At 40.1% G+C, this 19,552-nt stretch overlaps 1 protein-coding gene across 2 annotated transcripts in view; it reads left to right on the top strand.

Moving 5' to 3' along the window:
- The window catches only part of plod2 (procollagen-lysine, 2-oxoglutarate 5-dioxygenase 2), a 34,926-nt gene extending 18,639 nt beyond the window's left edge, over positions 1 to 16,287 (top strand). Inside the window, exons 6-20 of one of the 2 annotated variants that reach the window (XM_037756969.1) lie at positions 59 to 122; positions 376 to 473; positions 2,159 to 2,260; positions 4,903 to 5,028; positions 5,135 to 5,256; positions 6,852 to 6,956; positions 7,865 to 7,990; positions 9,041 to 9,182; positions 9,944 to 10,006; positions 11,291 to 11,404; positions 11,715 to 11,780; positions 12,523 to 12,627; positions 14,064 to 14,210; positions 14,443 to 14,568; positions 15,147 to 16,287. In XM_037756969.1, the coding sequence (XP_037612897.1) occupies positions 59 to 122; positions 376 to 473; positions 2,159 to 2,260; positions 4,903 to 5,028; positions 5,135 to 5,256; positions 6,852 to 6,956; positions 7,865 to 7,990; positions 9,041 to 9,182; positions 9,944 to 10,006; positions 11,291 to 11,404; positions 11,715 to 11,780; positions 12,523 to 12,627; positions 14,064 to 14,210; positions 14,443 to 14,568; positions 15,147 to 15,302 (1,662 nt within the window). In that variant the 3' untranslated portion in view covers positions 15,303 to 16,287. The remainder of the gene's footprint in view (positions 1 to 58; positions 123 to 375; positions 474 to 2,158; positions 2,261 to 4,902; positions 5,029 to 5,134; positions 5,257 to 6,851; positions 6,957 to 7,864; positions 7,991 to 9,040; positions 9,183 to 9,943; positions 10,007 to 11,290; positions 11,405 to 11,714; positions 11,781 to 12,522; positions 12,628 to 14,063; positions 14,211 to 14,442; positions 14,569 to 15,146) is intronic. The other variant, XM_037756970.1, reaches the window with a different exon arrangement.
- Positions 16,288 to 19,552: the final 3,265 nt, after the last annotated feature.

Genomic DNA, 19,552 nt, shown 5'->3' with positions numbered 1-19,552 from the left:
CATCCCTATAAAGCATATCTTGGATGGCTAAGATATTCTATGTTTTCATGACTTTCAGCAAACTCTCAATATGACTTTGGACCACAAATGCCAGATTTTCCAGAACCTGAATGGGGCCGTTGGTGAGAAATCAGAGAAACTGAACCAATCTGTATATTATTTGTCAAATATCTAAAACCCCAGTTTTATGCTGGCTCTTGTAAGTGAAAAAATTGTAGTTCTGCTCTGACACTCTGTGAACGATTGCATATTTTCATAGAACTTGTAGGCTTGGCAATTTACCCAGTAAGTTATAAACCTTTACAGCTCTAGCCCATGTGGTAAGTCGATTTTCATAACCTGGCCTGAAACGTCTCGTGTTCCTCTTTTTGGCAGATGAAGTGCTTCTCAAGTTTGGAACAGACCGCGTCAGAGTTAGAAACACAGTGTACGACTCTCTGCCAGTGGTTGTCCATGGCAACGGAAACACCAAAGTGAGTAAGAAGAAGTTATGCCCTCAGGCACACCTAATATATCGTGCTTATGGCACAGTATAAATACTTTCAAGGTAATCAGCCTCATCTAGGAAATTAGCTTTGAGTTGAATTATTGAACTTGTCTTTTCCATTTGCCAATGAGTTAATGTTGGCATGTGTATTTTAGATTTTCATCCAACGAATATTAATCGCCAAAGATTTCGTTTCACTGCATAAATTCCCACACATTCAGGAAATATACATACGTTTCATATGATACTTGCCAGTAACCCTGGCCATAAAAGCCAGCTCATTATTCAGTGGAAGACAGAGCTCTGGCCAAAACTAGGCTACAATGCCTCCGTCCATATGTCCCACATTTTCGTTTCTCCTTCGCTCTCTGTAAATTAGAGTGATGGGCTCCGCAAGCTGAAAAGCAGGATGTCTGTATGATACCATCATCATTTCGTGGAATTTTGTTTCTGGCCTTTTTCCTTCCCTCATCTCTTCACAAGTCTCTGGCCTTCCTTGGTAATGAACCAAACCCACCACACTGTTGAGTCATACTTCCCAGACAAGCTCTAATATAGATCACAGAATCCCAGTCGGTCCGAGCAGCGGTTCCTACCATTAGAGCTGCCTAGCTGGATTTCTGACCATTAGCTTATTATTGTTTCCAGTTATGATGCCAAGGATAGACGCTAATATTTGTGCACTGGCCCCACCGTCTACCAAGCCCCTAAATTTGGTGTCCAAATTACATTTTTGGCGGCCCAAATGTAAATTCATGTAAAAACAATACAGAAAAGGCAATTTGAAGCAACTGAACACAGCCTTCCTTAACTGTGGCATTAACCGAATGAAAATATGTAATTATAAATTAAATTGACTCGTCCATTGCAGGGCTTTCAAAGCGAGCCACAGGAATAAATAGAAACAGGGCCTCCGACAGAATTCAGTCATGCTGTGCAACGCTGCGTCGCTGGTGGTCAGTTAGGACACTCCAGTAGAAATCAATGCAATTAAACTGATTTTGTTGCTGATGCTCGCTTGCGTCACATTCAGTATACAGTTCATGGTTAGGACACAGACACCGCAATCTCATTGAGACACGCAGTATCATTCTCAAGAGAGACCTGATAAAACTTGGTGGCCACAGGGGGCCACTGGCGGGGTGTTTGGTGGCCAGAGATTAACTTTTTGTGGCCATGGGCCATCGGGCCCACGAACCCTGGATGCCAACTTCAATCTGGTTACAAACACATGATCACAGTGTCAATGTCTGCGATAAGAGATTTGTAAACAACAGTGCACTGAAACTATTATGTTACCCATAAATTTGTACTTTCCGTGCACACTAAATATAGAGCAGAGATACTTGTGATGACAATATGTTGAAATTTATGAAGAGAATTGAGAAGTAAAGGGATAATTAAACCAGACTGTGAAGTCTCAATTTCCCTAGAAGAGACATTTAAAGCCCTTTGGTCTTTAGTCTGGCAAGTGTTTCTGACTGGTCATCATATTCCTACAATGAATAAGAGGATTGAATATCCACAGTAATATTCCGAGGTATTCCAAACACATCATGATGATAAAAGGGAGTTCTGCTGAATCACAGGAAAGATTTGGCGTTTTTGCTTATGCTGATGTTAATCTTCTGTAACCTGGCATTCACCTGCTCTGAATTCTTTCCTCAACAGATGTACTTGAACTACCTGTCCAACTATGTCCCCAATACATGGAACTATGAACATGGCTGTAGCCACTGTGATGACGATATTGTGGACCTGTCTCAGTTAAAAGTAAGTGCTTCAGATTAATTAATTTTCCTCAGAGTGCTGATGTGGAACGTTTGTATTAAGCCACCTCCCCGTGGGCACAGGAAAGGATGAAACACCACCTGGTCTTCCAGTGTGAACCATCCATCTATCAGTGACTGTGTAGACAGCGGGAGTGGGGCACAGCTTGTCCTATTTCAACAGATATGCAAGACTGCTGCACACACTCCCTTTCCAACAATAATAGGTTATGTGCCCGTTGGTCCTTTTGGACCCTTTTAAAAGAGCATAAGTGCCAGGGAAACTACTTGGGAAAGAGGAAGCACTGTGCTGCTGTGGTGCAGGATATGGCTTCTGGGGTTTTCAGAAGGGCTCATTTAAAGGGGAGTCACTGACAACCAGCCTGCCTTTTAGTGGGCTCCGCAGTATGGGTTTTATCCACAATAGTAAGTTATAGTGGTTATGCCGAAAATTTGTCGCAGAGTCCAGCCAAGGCTGGCGATGTATAGACAGCAGGAATGGCAGAAGGCACTAGAAAATGGCTCTGGCTGTGTCTGTCAACAATGTTATGAAACCTTACTTTACTCTTTGTGAGTGGTGAAGCATACACAAGATCCCAGTTAATCTATTATCCCTGTTTTTATCTTCTTTGTTTCTGCAAATTAGTTTCGTACAAACCTGTTCAAAAGTGCAACAAGATGTGTCTCTGCTAGAGATGCTAATTTTGAAAAATGTTCTTAACCAATAACTGACCCTCGTAAACCGATTATTAACAGTTAAACGACAAGATTTGTGCCTCGCATGCAGCGGTGCGGCAGCTGCAGTGTATGAGCACAACAGACAACGGAGTTCATAGTTCACCCGTACGGGAGCGTTAACTTAGCAGATAGATAACTTAGATGCTGCGTGTAGTGTCGCGGACATGCAGCCACTTTCCCAGTAAAACATTATAGTATAACATTTCTTATAACCATTTTAACCGATAGTGTTAATCAGTTAAAATGCTTAATGACGGTTAACGGTTAATTATTAACATCCGTAGTCTCTGCAATTAAATAACACCAAGGTCTTCGCACTACACAAACAGAACAAGGTCTATCACAAAATGTGATACTGAGTCATGAATCCCTCAACATTTACTGTACCCCTGTAGGCTCCATAAATAAATGTGCTGAAATAGTTTAACTGGAAAGGATTCAATACAAACCTAGCTACATGAAAGGCATCTCTGTGAAAGTTGCTCTCAGTGACCGTCCATAATGAATGCAGGAAAAAATGCTGCTTCTCAATAATAGGCAAGTGAGTGAAGAATTTCATTCTGCTGTTCCACTCTGTGTGTTTGGGATTATAAGATCAGGTCATGTGGAAACTGGTCACACTGTGTCCAGGCCTTTTCTTGTGGGGTTAACCCAGGCCACTGTCTGTCTAGCTTGGCTCCTTGTGTACTTTGGTTTTGGGAATAATCTTAGGCTTTACAAAGATGGTTACACTGCTACACTATACTGAGCTAGCCAGATCCATTCACTACCTAGTTTTGTCTCTTGTGTTCAAATGAAAGTCTGTGTTGGTCCGGTCTGCTTTGATAGATGCTTTAGTTATGCTTTTCCCTGCCCTTTGTGCCACTCCTTTCCTTTTGCTGCCTGTCTGCTGTATGTCCGTAACAATTTAAGCTCACATTGGCAAGATGCTTGAGTTGCGCCTGAAGCAGTCATTGCGGAACACGCAAATTAGACGGTTCGGCTCGGATCCCTTTTCATCCCCGGCCCAGACCTTGCTGTGAACTGGTCAAGAGGATGAGGAGACCAGACTGAGCTGTGTGGGCAGGAGCTTAGTGTCATGGGAAAATGTATCCTCCTCTCTGCTCTGTGTCTCTTGCTGTACAGTATTTATTTTTCTATCTTCTTTGCCCTAACGGTCTGACCCATCATTTTATATTTCTGCCCTCTGGAAAGAGTTACACGTGGCAATCTGGGTTAGAGGATAGGATTCCCGTAAAGCAGTAAAAATACTAATAGTTATTGGATGTAACTTCAGTTCTATGAGTATGAGAACTGCAAGGAGAGGATGAGGGAGTGTGGCGGTGCCTGGACACGGGCAAAAGATGTGAACCGTGATCAGATTATCATAGTTTATAAAAATGCAGTGAGGATACAACCATTTCACACACCAGTTGTATATAACGCAGAAGCATTCAACCCACGTTGGACCCGTTCGTATGAGTCCAACGTCTCTCTCTCTCTCTCTCGCTCTCCTAGGCTTTAATACGTTTAAACATTCTTAAATACATTTTTTTTTCCAAACATCCACATTTTAGAGCAAGCTCTAATTGCCTGATCTATTTTACAATCAATAACCACAACTCACACATCCTATTGTACAAATTGCCTACAAGTATCACTGCACAGTGACAGTAGGTCAGTAGCAGTTGTAAGCTTTAGCTGACTGGAGATAGAGTCTGCATCACAAGGAAGCTAATAATGGACTAATACACCCGCCCACGCCCACACAAGACAATGTCGTCATGGAAAACATCTGTTGCAAATTAACTGTTTGCTTTTGTCTGACATGATATGTCAAATCATCCATGATTTATGTTAAACAGTGTCCCATACCTAAAGCCTGTTGTGTGAAATGATACTAATTCATCTCCTCTCTTATCTAAACAGGAGTATCCCAATGTGTTGGTTGGAGTATTCATTGAGCAGCCAACTCCATTTCTTCCTGAGTTCTTCCAGCGGCTGCTGACCCTGGATTATCCCAAAGATAAACTCAAAGTTTTTGTCCACAATAACGTGAGTGTGTGCAGCTGCAGCTGCTCTTTGGTTTTCTTCTAGATCTCTACCGTGCATGGCTCCTCATATGTGGATTCTAATCCATTAATATTGGCTCTCCACTCAGGAGGTTTACCATGAGAAGCACATCCAGCAGTTCTGGGAAGAGAACAGGAATGTGTTCAGCAGTTTCAACGTTGTGGGACCAGAAGAAATTTTGAGCCAAGGAGAGGCCAGGAATATGGGCATGTATGTCTCTAAATCTATCAACTCTCAGAACTGTGTTTTGAAGAACTAAATTGATAAAACCAGATGATGGTGTTTTTGGATCCAGATAAATCATATCCTAAAGGAAAACTTGCATGTCAAATTACTTTTAAAACCTCTAGATGGTGTTTGCTTGATTTCTATTTAATACGGTCATCTTGTGTTGCAGGCAATGCTAATGCATTGTTTCCCAGGTTGTTGTGGTGGTCCCTTTTGGCCCCTGGGTGTTTCCATTCCATTCAAACTAAATGTTTAATGCACATGTTAGTTCTCCAGACTTAATGTGTCCTTTCTTGACTAAAGCATACAGTATTGTGTTTCCCAGTGGTTTTCAAAGTGGGGTCCAGGGGTCCTTAAAGGGGTTTCAGGGGATCCCCAGCAAAAAGGGGCATCATTTATTTTCACTATATTTCCATCCATAAGTAACACAACGACCGAATGCATGACTATTTTGGTTATGGGTTTCATACACTTTCTGTAATACAGTGGTACAGGGATGACGTATTTTAGTTTTTTTAGCAGTGGTTAGAATTGCACTGGTTCCCTCGACAAAAAGCCAATGGGATTTTTCCATTGGATTTTGGATTATTGCAGAAAATAAACTCTGTGGAAAAACAAACGTTTATGATACTTGACTTAAGCTCCACAAATGAACACCACTTTTATGAGTTTTGAAATGTGAATGCAATAGCCTGAATTAAAAAGCTAGGGTTAGGCTATAAATGAACTACACCACGGTCGCATGAGCGCGAGTTCACGCATGGACGAGTCGGCGTGACTTTTTTAAGATGTATAAAAGCTTCAAAGTTCACAAGTGGGATATTTACTGACATATTTTCTATTGTACAACAAAATGTTAAAATCTCTTATGCTTGTGTCAACCACAGACCTTATTTCAGACATCTAACTAAAAACCCATTAAAAAAAACATTGACTTTGAGATGAGGGAACCAGAAGTGCTAAAATGCTAACTCATTTTCAGGGTTTTAGGACTCATTCTTGCACCACTCTATAAAACATCTAAAGGCAAAAATCCTATCAGATGGGGGGGACACTGGGACAAAAATCATATCAAATGGGGGTCCGTGGTCTAATCTGTGTCAGTGTAGGGGTACTTGACGTGAAAAAGTTTGGGAACCACTGGTGTATGCGATATACGACATAGCAGACAAATAGGTGCAGTATTTCTCCTTGATTCCTCTTTTATGGGCTGTGTCTCTCATTACTCAGTGTTAAGTAATAGTCAGTTGTCACGGTGATAATTCAATCTGGGAGACCACATCACAGAGATACTATCAAAAACACAGTATGCCTAAAAGCATTGCTCAGGACAGCCCTATAATGAAGAAGTCTAAGGTTTATTAGCAGCCTCTAATCTTCCTAAAATCACATTATCCTCTGGAGGCTTAAAGATTAGTAAGAGTCTCTGTCTGCAATTGGAAATGACATCTTATACTTAGGAGCTGATAAATTTCAACATATGACCATGATCACTTCCTGGTATTTCATTGACTGTAATCAGCCGTTGATTGAATAATCACTACTCTCTCTGCCATGTCTGTTTTTTATTTCTTTAGGGATCTTTGCCGTAAGGATGCCACGTGCGACTACTACTTCAGCATAGACACAGATGTGATGCTCACCAACAGACAGACACTGAAGCTCCTCATTGAGCAGAACAGGTAATCATATGGTAGCTGGAATAGAAACCACGCTGGAACCCATTCAAGAAGCCTCCCTGGTTGTTGTGATCGTTGAACCATTGAAAGTGGCAAAGCCGCAGGAACATTACAGCCGAGAGAATAAAAGTTTAAAAATAAGCCGCCCTGGCTTCCTGTTTTTGCCCGGCCACATGGAAACAGTGAAAGAGTCTGCTGCCCTAACCGAAATGCCACTTTGCGTTATACAAAAAACAAACATCCAAACCCTTTTCCCTTCTGCAGCTCGTGATTTTGAAGAAACCTCCCAATGAACTAGATGTCATTGTGGCGGTGGCGTGGCATTGTGACCTATGGGAAGCATGCAACGTAAAACCCCTTCCAGGATATTTAAAGACGGCATGAGAATTTTCTGCTGGTACTGAAGTTGTGGGAGGAAAATTTCAATCTATCTTAACTTAAAGAAACTTTTGCATCAGTATACTGTGGGTCATCCATATCAACCAACTGTGATTTATGGCTCTATTATTTTAAATCTGCCCTGTTTATTTCATATAAAAAAATCCCTTTCATTGTGGTTTCGGTTTGTAAGACTAAGAGGAAAAATCTTGTGTTACTGTAAGTCATGCAAATTCAAAGAAACAGACCCAATTCACGGTTTAGAAAAACAGCCTGCTGCAGCGAGCCGCGATCTTTTTTTGAATCCAGTTGAGGATGATTTACGGCTCTGGTTTGCATTATGCACTTCAACGATCTGACTGTTAGTGACTTGGCAGTGATCATATCTTTCCACGGAGAGGCTGATCTCCTCGATGCAGCACCACTACGAGGCCCAGAACATTAGGTGGTTGGCTGCCTGTGAGATGTCACTGATTTTTATCTGCTCTGACAGAATTACCATCTCTCCACGCTGCCTTCTGCTTCCCTTACAGAAAAATAATTGGTCCCCTTGTCACTCGTCACGGCAAGCTGTGGTCCAACTTCTGGGGAGCCTTGAGTCTGGATGGTTATTACGCTCGCTCCGAAGATTATGTCGACATTGTGCAGAGGAAACGTGTGTAAGTCACAAGTACAATGAGGGTACACACACACAGCAATGGCTTTGCATTTTTATGGTTCACACACCAGTATTGGATCTCTCAGCGTGTCCATGACTAAAATAAATCTCATCCTGTTGTGCTGAAGCTGTTTTTCTCATCCATGTTTAGCCATAAACAAGACACATGAGATGCCTTCATCATGAGCTACATCCTAGAATACACGTATGAACAGTCATTACAGCCACAATCTACCTGAGAAGTGATTTAGTACTGAGCATATACGCCTGAGGCACTGTAGTCAATTAATTTCTTCTCTCTCACTTTTTATGCTTTTAGAAATAATTGAATGGTGGCCAGATGGCGCAAAGGAGTAAACATTCACCCACCACAGTAAAAAAAACAGATTTAATCACCTGCGGACCTGTGGGGAGGAAGACAGTAAGGGTTCACTTTAGCAACTCCTACTGGTTGGTCACCTCCAAGACAAAAACTGTAGCACAAGTGGAATTGGCCGTAAACAAACTGAGACAAAAAGGGGGGTAAATTTCAGGGGGAAAAACGTCAAAATGTAGCACAACTTTGGAGCATTATTTAGCTTTCTCTCCGACAAGCTAAAATTACATTGTTGGTACCAGTGGATTCCTTAGGTTTTCCAGTTTCATATGATCCCAGTATTTCCACTCTAGCTTTAAGCTTCAACCTCAGAAAGACAGAATATGGGCCCCGGCAAATTAAGAGGTTAATAGTTTATATAATAAAAGTTTGATACTTGATGTCCGTGTATCGATACAATATTTCCACGCAAGATATTGCCATACTATGCTGTATTGAATTTTTCCCTCATCCCTAAAAATAGACAAGATTCTGAAAGAGTAGCATCTTTTACCACATTTGACATATGTTGCCTTATTTTACCATTTAGTTCACCAATATGTTCTCCAACAACTCCTACAACACACATGTAGTCATGGATGGCGTGATGATTACAATAAAAAATCTCCAGCACTCCAAGAATGCAATTTTGCTGTAAAATGAGCTCTTCCTTTCTCTATGTCTTGTTGTTTCTAGGGGTATGTGGAACATTCCTTTCATGGCACATGTATACCTTGTCAAGGGCAGTGCTTTGAGGAATGAACTGAAAGAGAGGAACTACTTTGTGCTGGAGAAACTAGACTCAGATATGGCATTTTGTAGAAATGCCAGAGAAATGGTAAGAACACACAACCACCATATTTAGGGATTCATGTCTCTGTATTATAAACATATTGTGAAGTAGTAGTCTGTGCCGTGTAGCATCTATAAAAACATGTCAGCATTAGATACAGACATTTATATTAGAAAATGTTATTCTGTATTTACATATAGAAATGATTCAGAACTGCTAGTTTAGATTCTTAACCCTGAAAAAGTCAACAGCTCAACGGAAACCAAAGACTGGCGAGTATAAGCGGTTTGAAATGTCTTTGTCTGTCATCAAGGCATGAACCTCCTCTGTTTATGGTTGCTATGGTGCACTTCAGGTTTTCTGCTCCACTTGTATCCCATCATCTTTCACTTTCTCTTGCCGTCATTGTGGTATGACCACAGACAGTGCAACCAGTTGCAATGCAACATTTGTCTTGTCTGTTATGTCTTTTTTCTTTCGACTTGTAAACTGTTGATTCAGCTGTGTTTTATACCACTGACATAACACCTCTGCTCTACACTAAACAACTACCATACCTGATCCAAACTTGGCGTACTTTTGGATTTCTTGGCCTTTTTCCCAGCATGCATTCCTCCCATGTTAACCCACGAAAACATCAGCTTCAGAGGGACCCTTGCTCCTTTTTAATGCAGTCGCATTTTCTCTCCTCCTGAGTTGCTATGTATGTGACATATACAGTATATATTTCATCTGTCACCCTGTCTCTTATTCTGAAACAATAATTTATGTTATCCTATTTACATGATGCTTCTCCTTTATTTTAGACCAGTCACAGAGAAAAAGACTCCCCTTCTCCGGAATCATTCCATATGCTCAGGCCCCCAAAGGTTTCCATTTGTTTTGATTGTTCTGTCTTCTGAAACATCCATTTCCAATGGGTTAGCACTCCGAAGCCATTACGAGCTTTAGCTCATTTCATAGGTAGACTCTTTTTCACATGGAAAAGAGGATTTCTTGGCCCTGCCGAGTTAAATTCCGTAATTGTGTAGGTTTTTAATGAGTAAAACACTGAAATTTCATGTTTCACAATTTCTCTATTCTCCGTCGGAATTCATATGAGCGTTATCAATCATTATTTCAGATTGGGCAGTTACATATTTCTAGAATAGAGTTAGTGTCTGTGCCGCTGCCTATATCCTTACATAAGAAATCAGGATGCCTGGCAGCTCTTTGGAAATTGATGTTGATATTTTGCTTTATTTTAGGTCTAAAATCAGATATTTGTCTAAGCTAAAGAGAGAAAGGCCTGTTTTTTGTCCGTTTTTTTTTATAATGCCTACCGAGAGGAGATCAAGGAGGAGAATGAAGGTTGGAGAGTCAGTTCACATGCAAGTCCCCTGTCCTGATGCTTTACTCCCAAACAGCCAAACCCTCTAGGAAACATATGTAACCAGCTGCTCCTTCTAAACAAACCGACTGATCTCAGACTAGGCTCCAACAATATTTCCTTTCACTCATGTAAACCATCTGGACTAAATCACAGCTTTTGCAAGATGATTTTGTACATCAGCAATTTGGAAAATTTGCACCAGGATATTGCAAAACCATTTCTAATTAATCATCTTGTTTCCTCTTCAAAGCCTAGTCTGATAGTGAGTCCAAACCTACCCTTACACAGCACCGTCCCCATGCTTCACTGTAGAGAAAATGTCATTCCTGGATTTGCTTTATCCCAAGCTGCCCAGCACCCCTCTGTCCCTGTTCTCCCACTCCTCTCACCTTACTGCCCCACCCTGTCCTGTTCCCAACCCACCAACGCCCTGCAGCCCTCCCACCCACTACCCATAAATAATCTTAGATTATTTATTTGTCTCCCCTTTGGTTCTATCTAGTTGAATCTTACTGATTTCAGCGTGTTAAAACACACTTAAATCACACTTTATTTTCATTTTTGGGCAAATGAAGCTTTGAAGTAGTTTGACCCACAAATAACAATTTGCCAGTTTTTTGTTCAAGTCATAAACAGTTACCATAGTTATAACCTGCAGTGTGTTCATGTGCATGCAAAATGGTTATGTAGATATGGATCTGTTAGAAATCCTGCCTGCAAGACATTGAAGAGATTTCAACTTTTGTGAAACTGACTAAACTTTCTTTTCTGTTTGCTGCAGGGAGTCTTCATGTACATAACAAACCGTCACGACTTTGGGAGGCTCATTTCCGCAGCCAATTATAACACTTCTCATTATAACAGTGACTTGTGGCAGATATTTGAAAACCCTGTGGTAAGTCATTACGATCTCTCATTATTCTTCGTACACAAAGAAAGCCATTTTTTTCTGAATAGCCGAGATAAACAGCAGCCACCTGTAAAGGTTATTAGCCATAATGGAAGGATTACAGATGTGAGACGATTTCGAAGTAATGACTTCAGCGTGATAAGACTCCTCACTGATAAGGCTTTGTGATTTACTACTGTATTTGTGCACGCTGGGACCTGCCCTGTGGGAGAAAGGATTAACTCTGTGAGGTATGTAGGTCAGCTAACAGTCCCAAAAAAAAAGGCAACTAATCCAACAATCTTTCTCCTTTCAGGACTGGAAGGAGAAGTACATCCACCCAAACTACACTCGAATTTTCACTGAGAACTACCTGGAGGAGGTTTGTATTTATTATATGTGTGTATCTGCCCGCCCTGTCTCCTAAAAATGATGTTCCCATACAACAAAATTGTATTGTGAATTATGTTTGGAGGGAAACGTATTTTGTCGCAGATTACGTTTGTGACCCAGCACAAATACGTTTGTAAAATCTCATTTCCACATAGCTCTGTGTACGTATATGAGTCAACCGGAAGTCCATTCATTTCTATGGGAACCTCCATGATCATCCAATCTCCATAATTTGCCTCAAGTACGTTGAAAAATGTGAACTTTTGCGGCAGATTACGGACAGACCATATGCACTGTGTGCCATGCTACCAATGTTAAATATGCCATTGAACTTTTCAAAAGTCAACGTTCACTTATTTGAATTTATATCTGTAGGTTTTTTGTTTTTTTACTAAACATAACCAAGTAGTTTCGTTGCATTTTGTTTTGTTTCGATTTACAATGTTAACCACGTGTTTAAAACTGTGACTGTAATCCTGGAGAAAATATGTTTCCCTTGAAACATAATTGAGAATGGTTTAGTCGTATGGAAATGTAATTTTGTAGGAGACGGGGTTAGTATCTGCATGTGTTCCAGATACAGACTGAGAGACAGTGAAAGAGGATGACGATGTCAGACAGAACTCCGAACATCTGTTTTTAGCATATATTGGTATTACATTACAGTCACTACAGCTCACGGTGAAGGTGTGACTCAAGTCTATTCTCAGTGGTCTCATTGTGTATTGCAGCCCTGTCCAGATGTGTACTGGTTCCCAGTCTTCTCAGAGAAGGCCTGTGATGAAATAGTTGAGGAGATGGAGCACTACGGGTCATGGTCTGGTGGCAAAAATGAGGTAAGCACTGTTAACTCAGGTTCACTGAACACAGAGCTGTCGTCAACACACTGCAGGCACACGTGTGGTTTGTCAGTGGTTATGTTCACACATCTTTGTAAGGGCAAGGATGTGTGAAGAATAATACTATGGCTGCAAACACTTATTATTTTCATTAGACTTAAACTATCTTTTAATTAATTAATTAATTAATTGTTTCATCTATAAAATGTCAAATAATATGGGACACATGTCCATTGCTGGTTGTCAGAGCTAAAGATGTCCTCTTCCAACACATTACCCCACTATATCTCTATATTGCAAATAGTTGTTTGCTGTGATATTATTGCTCTGAATATCATATAGAACACCTTTAATAACAATATGAGATTGAAAAAAGCTGCATATTTGCTCTAATTTTTGGCATTTTCATTTGATAAATGACTTAAAACTTTCTTGTTCAAATTGTTGCCTATTTTCTCTCAACAAACTAATTATTTTAGTACATAATAACACTCATCAAAAGTTTGTAACAATAGGTTGCCTGTCTATTACTGCACACATCATTCCCAGGAATGGTTGCACACAGTCAGCACAGTTGGAGACACCAGTGCTCATTTTCTAACCTTCAGAAGAAGCCATTTCACTGTAATTTATTCAGACTGCATTAAAAAAACATTCACAACTTTGAAATTGCCTGAGTTCGATAATTATCATAGTAAAGATGAAGCCTTCAATGTCTCGTTGTGGTTAAGTGTTTGTTGTAATTAATCCAACCCAGACACCAATAGAAATAAGTGGAAGCAAGGAAATAATCCCTCATGTTGCCTTGTAAACTTTATTGTAACCATGCCATGTCTTTGTTGTTTGATGGCTGGGTGAGCGGTTGCTTTCAAACTACCTTTCACACCGTTTTATGGGGGTGGTGGGTGTTAAATGTTAGCTAGATGTAGGGAGTAGTTGCTACTTTTTAAAATTTGATGTCATATTTTTGTGAGGACATGCACAATCTCACACACAGACTGGTGCTCTGGGTACTTGTACACACATGCTTAATTTTATTACCATCCTCTCCAGATCCATCATTTAAATATAACCAAATAAATGGTTATGATGTTGTGTTTTATGTTTATAGTGTCTCTTTCATGTGGCCTGCTTTATGTAGTTTGAAATTGGTAATTAATGTGTCTAAAAGTTTTCCTGGGAGACTAAATGTGTGCGGATACTTTGACTAACTCTGTTTGGGAAAAGGCTGAGCTGGATGGGTCATTAAGCCTCAAGCAGACAGACAACAGTACAGCCTGCGGTTTTTAAAGACACGCACATGCACACACACTCTAGACACGTCGTCGTCATCATCATCACTTTGTGAGCGCACATGTCGAGGACGGTGGGTCATTTGTTCCGTCGTCAATCAAACTGCAGCGGGCTTTATTTTCTCTCCTTTTTTTTCACAGGACAAGCGGATCTCCGGCGGCTATGAAACCGTGCCGACAGACGACATTCATATGAAGCAAATCGGCTATGAAAAAGAGTGGCTACACTTCATCCGAGAGTTCATATCGCCCATCACGTTAAAAGTTTACTCTGGCTACTTCACTAAGGTTAGTGTGACCTTGTGGAGAAATAATAGAAAGATAAACAGTGAATACCACCTCTATTTGCCCAAAAGCTAAAGAAAAAAATGACCTCTTTTCATGGAACCAGTTTTTACATGTACAGTGCGTCACATTCTTTTGTGAAATGTACTTAAAAGGAGCTGACAGGTTTTCCATTGGGTAGGTTAAAATATACACTAACTGTCAGCTAACTTGATGTATTCATCCTTCATCCCAGGGTTATGCTGTAATGAACTTTGTGGTGAAATACACGCCTGAGAGGCAAGCGTATTTGAGGCCCCATCACGACTCCTCCACCTTCACCATCAACATCGCCCTCAATAACAAAGACACAGACTTTCAGGTGAGGACTTGTATTAAGGGAGATGAATCATGCTGATGTTAAAGTGAAATGCCTGAATGCATCTGGGTGTCATCAAATTTGATTTAATGTGAGCTTTCCAACATACATCATCTTCTTAAAAGGTCTTATTGATAACATTATTATGAAGACGAATATTTAAAAAAAATAATAATACATACACAGAGCCTTTAGAAAGGTGCCAAATAAAAGTATGGCTTTTCCTGAAAAAAATTATTATGTGAATTGGTCATTTAAAAAATGTTGGCGGCTCCAAAATTAATGTTTGGTTTATCTATTAAGTTATCTGACGTTTGGTTCGCACCTCTAACAAGGCTTGTGAGCCAATAGTAAAACGACGTTGGTATCACGTGGTATTTCTGGGTCGTCAGGAAAAAGCGATAAGGAGATGATGGTAAATCCCTGGCATTGACTTGTTGTGAAGTAAATGCAATGGAACAGGGAAGGGATAATGCGAGTGGCTAGTGCCTGAATGTTATTAATGTTATCAATAACACCTTTAATATTCTTGTTCACCCATTTTTTTAATTTTAACCATCACCATCCTTTTCTTGTATCAGGGTGGGGGTTGCCGTTTCCATAGATACAACTGCTCCTTAATTTCACCAAGGAAAGGCTGGAGCTTCATGCACCCAGGACGACTGACTCACCTCCACGAAGGCTTGCCCACCACCAACGGCACCCGCTACATCGCAGTGTCCTTCATCGACCCTTGAACCATCTGATTATACTGTAAATTAGTCTTTTGACCTTGCTTTGCTTTTTTTCCCCCTGTCATTTTTGTTTTGTTTTGTCATTGACGTTTTGTGCCCCAGATGTTTTGCTGATGCAATTCTATTTACAAAGCAAAAACTTTAAAAGAATAAAAAATTGCGTGAAAAAGGAATCTCTGTCAAACAGAGTGTAGAAGGAAAGTGACAAAAGTAATTCACACTTTAGATACACAAATAAGAAAGAACAGTATGCTAGCAGGGTACACAATTGTGCCACAATCTCATTTACATTTATTTTTAGATTCAAAACAAACATCCTACCTGGAATTGTTGGTACTGTAGCTTATCATGATTTTCACAATACTGATTTATTGGCGAAAATGGAATATAATGTTAACAAGTATGTTTTATTTTGCAATCTGCAACATCACTGCTAGATGCCACCATATCCTACACACTGCACCTTTAACACTGTCAAGATAACTTTGCTAGCCATTGTGTATTTATTTGTGTTTCAGGTAAAATGTCACTGAACGCATTTTACTATAGTAACTTGTCATTGCTTCAATGACTACTGGTGCTTATAAGCACTCCATGTGTCTGCATTTGACATTTAAGTCAATATTGGGTGGAGTGTAAGTTAAAGTGTTTTTATACCCTGAAACAGTTCATATTCCATTTGTGATATGAATGAAAGTAAAGTGTGATATGTGCCCTGTAAAGAAATAAATCTATTTTTGGAATTTTGCACACCAGAAAAACAAGACCGCAGAATTCAATATGAATTATGTTTGAATGAAGTTCAATATTCTGTTTTACTTGAAAGGGTTTTCTTCCTTCTTTATTGGAAATTTGTAAAAATGCATTTACTTTCCTGGAGACATTTCTGCAATATTGTTCTGAAATATGTGTGTGAATGGATTTTGAGACTCAGCAAGTTGTTTAACTTATTGTCAAAATTGAATAAAAGTCTTTATAAAAAATGAAATATTTTTCTTATTCTTGTGGTCAGCACCAGTGATTTGGATGCACACACTAGCCGATATTCAGTATTCTTTGTTGCTGCTTCTGGCAGGAGCAAAGAAATGTCTGGAAACTATCACTCGCCACTGCAGACAGCCCTCCATTGTGTCATTTTCACTGTATCAGTTCATCTTAAAGTCTGTCAAGTTGTTCTCCACGGAACAAGTCATATGTAGAAACAATCAGGCCTGGTCTGGACTGGAGTACCGCTCCGCAGCTGGGAGTAGCACTGGAGCGTTTGGGGTGTGGTGTGATGATGAACACCAGTGCAAATGTAGTTCAGTTTACTTCAGGGGCTCAGAGTAAACATACATGTAACCTTATGAGAGTACACAGATGGGAGTTGTAAGACTGATGACAGAACAGAGGGGGAAAGCATGGAAGATGTGGACTACAGAAAACCTGTCATCTTTTAGAAAGGAGTGGCGGTGCTCTTTTATTTATATCTTCTACCATTTCAATCAGCCAGTTGGATTGAACAACTGGGACAAACTGATGCAATCTGATCAACTGGAGTCAGATAAACAAAAGAACTGTGAGCTGTTACAGGCCTCTAACTGTGTCCCACATAGAAGCAAAATACAATCTCAACCTTAGATCAGTAATTCACTTATGAAACATCATCTCAGGTCTCACCTTCCTATCAAATCTCATTAGTTTTTAGCACCCACAGCCTCTGGAGACTGGAGGACCAGGTTTTTACCCTGCAAGGTTGACTCCCTGACTAGGCACGTGTTTCTGCTCCCTGTGAAGCCTGGATGAAGGCTGAATGTCTGAGTAGCTGCTATGAGGCCGAGAGGAGAGGGGCAAAGAAGGAGGAGATTTAGGTCGGCATGGGGGAAAGGCTCTCTCCTGCTGAAAGAGCCCTTTGTGGCCATCATTTCCCCTGGTCTGCCCTGTGTTCAGACCCTCTGAAAGGTGACATTGATCCCAGCCAGACGTGCAGGAAAACCTGCATACCTTCTAAACTAGCAGGTTTTCACAAGAATGACTTTATCAAAAGGCAGAAATGGAAGAAAATGTTTTAAGCCTGGGTATTTCTGAAGTCAGACGGAAAATAAAACAGGCTGGGTATTTGAAAGGCAAAGGTTCTTTTAGATCCTTTTGCACCTTTGAAATAAGAAGATTCAACTCCGGAGTGCCTGTTTATACAGTCAAAGCTGAACACACCAAGAGGCCTTAAACTCCCTGTTTATATGGCCTTGCTTGGGGTCAGTGGCTCGCGAGATGGGAAATGTGATCCTATACCAAAGTAAATGCATGTGTGCCACTAACTGCAGGGCGCCCAGCGACAGATAGTGATTTAGCCATTGCCACAGTGCCACTGCGGCATACACTCTGGTCCTGACTAAACAAAGGATTTGAAGTGTTGTTGCAATGATGTCAGCCTGAGGCCACTCGATGTGTGGTCATATCTGATGCACGTGGTTTGGAGGCAATCGTGCTATGTGCCATATAGAATGAATAAAGACACAAATACATACTTTCAATTTACTACATTCTAATTTCCTTCATTTTATTGAAATTTCCCCTTTTTCCCCTTTTAATTTCCCAGAAATAGTTGGGCAATGTCGTTTTTACCAAAGTCAGTCAAACTGGAGAAAATGGTGCATTTGTTGGGTACTATTTTCACCTGTGCATTTATTCAACTTTGGTGCACTACTGAGTATTTTTGTATGTAGCTCATTGATGGATTTTTAATTGTTGTTAACACATTAGATGTCTTTGGAACAGACAAATAAGTTGCATCACCCTTCGGCTACACAAGTCGACGGTAAATATATAGAATATCATCAGCCTTATGCTCTCAGACATTTAATGTTCTTCTTACGCAATAGTCTTGAAACAGATACTGTGTGTTAAATAAATAACTGATTTATTTGAAATCTAGTTTAAGGCAGGAGTAAGCCATCTGTGTAGAATGCAGTGCAACATGTTGATCCGAAAAGCATCATATGAAGCATGCCAACTATTTGTGTGTGATATACAGTATAACGCATGGTCAACTCACTGTACATTTATCAAGTTATGTTTGGAGGAGAGGGCGAAGGGGTGGGGGCTATCCAGGTTCAGGCACAGTGCAATTGTGAGTCAGACATTAGTGGAAAAGTACTGGGATAGAAAGAACTGAGGAAACGTTCAATACAACTAGGCACAGATGTCGTTGTGTGTGTGTGTGTGTGTGTGTGTGTGTGTTAGTGGGTGGGTTTGGGTGAGTTTGTGTCCATTATTTTTACTTGCGTGTGCAGTTCAAAGGATGGTTAATTTATTAGACTTTACATTTCATACAAATAGGACTTCAGGGAACAAAGCGCTCTAGGAGCCGAGTGTGTGAGAAAGATACATTTCATACAGGAATGTTTGAAAGCCTGAAACAAGACCCCCTCTGTGTAATTTGCTACTTGGCAGTAAAAGACCGAGCGTCCCCGTTTTTTAACATTCCTTGAAAAATGGGGATGATGAAATATGAGGCCTGCTGTTGTTTTGATACTTTGAAAACGGTACCTGCATCAAACCGAAGAAAATCGAGAGTTAAATAAAGATGCATAAAAACAAACAGGTGTTGAGGGCAGCTACATGCACAATGTCAGTAAGTTCCACCATTACAGGTTAATAAAGATGCCTCACTTGCATATCAAGCACATTTATCATCTTGCACAACGAAACCACCATGCTTAGATACCATTTACATTTTTAACGCTTTCATTTAAAAATACAAAAGTATAAAACCATTCGGATTGCAGATAGATTACAATAATCTACATTTAACTAGACTCTATATAAATTTGCTTTTTGATTAAATTTCCATCACCATGGTGAGTTTAAGCGCTTTACCAGCTGAAGAGAAAAAATCCTTTAAATCTTTAATTTTAACAACTTAAAACCACCGTCCCTGGCAACAGTAGCAGCCCAAACACATTGTAAAAAACAATTATTCGGCTCTTTAAATGGCTATGGGAATGAATGCAAAGTCCCTGTTCATTTTTGTGCTGGGAATGTCTCATACAATATTAGGCTAATATCTATGATTATACACTATGTGAAACAAAAATGGATTCAGACGTGTCAGGTAAAATGTGATCTAGGGAGTGTTATCTATATTGTATAATTTAACCAAAATAGCGCATATGATCATGAGCCTGTCATCATGCCAATCTCCCAGGTAAATAATCAAGTATGTCCACAGTCCACAACACCAATTATAGCTGATTGTATGCTTCTAGACTATC

Source organism: Sebastes umbrosus, chromosome 21 (assembly GCF_015220745.1).
Source record: "Sebastes umbrosus isolate fSebUmb1 chromosome 21, fSebUmb1.pri, whole genome shotgun sequence".
NCBI lineage: Eukaryota > Metazoa > Chordata > Actinopteri > Perciformes > Sebastidae > Sebastes > Sebastes umbrosus.
Note: the sequence above shows the minus strand (reverse complement) of the source record. Positions and strands in the feature narration are given on the sequence as shown.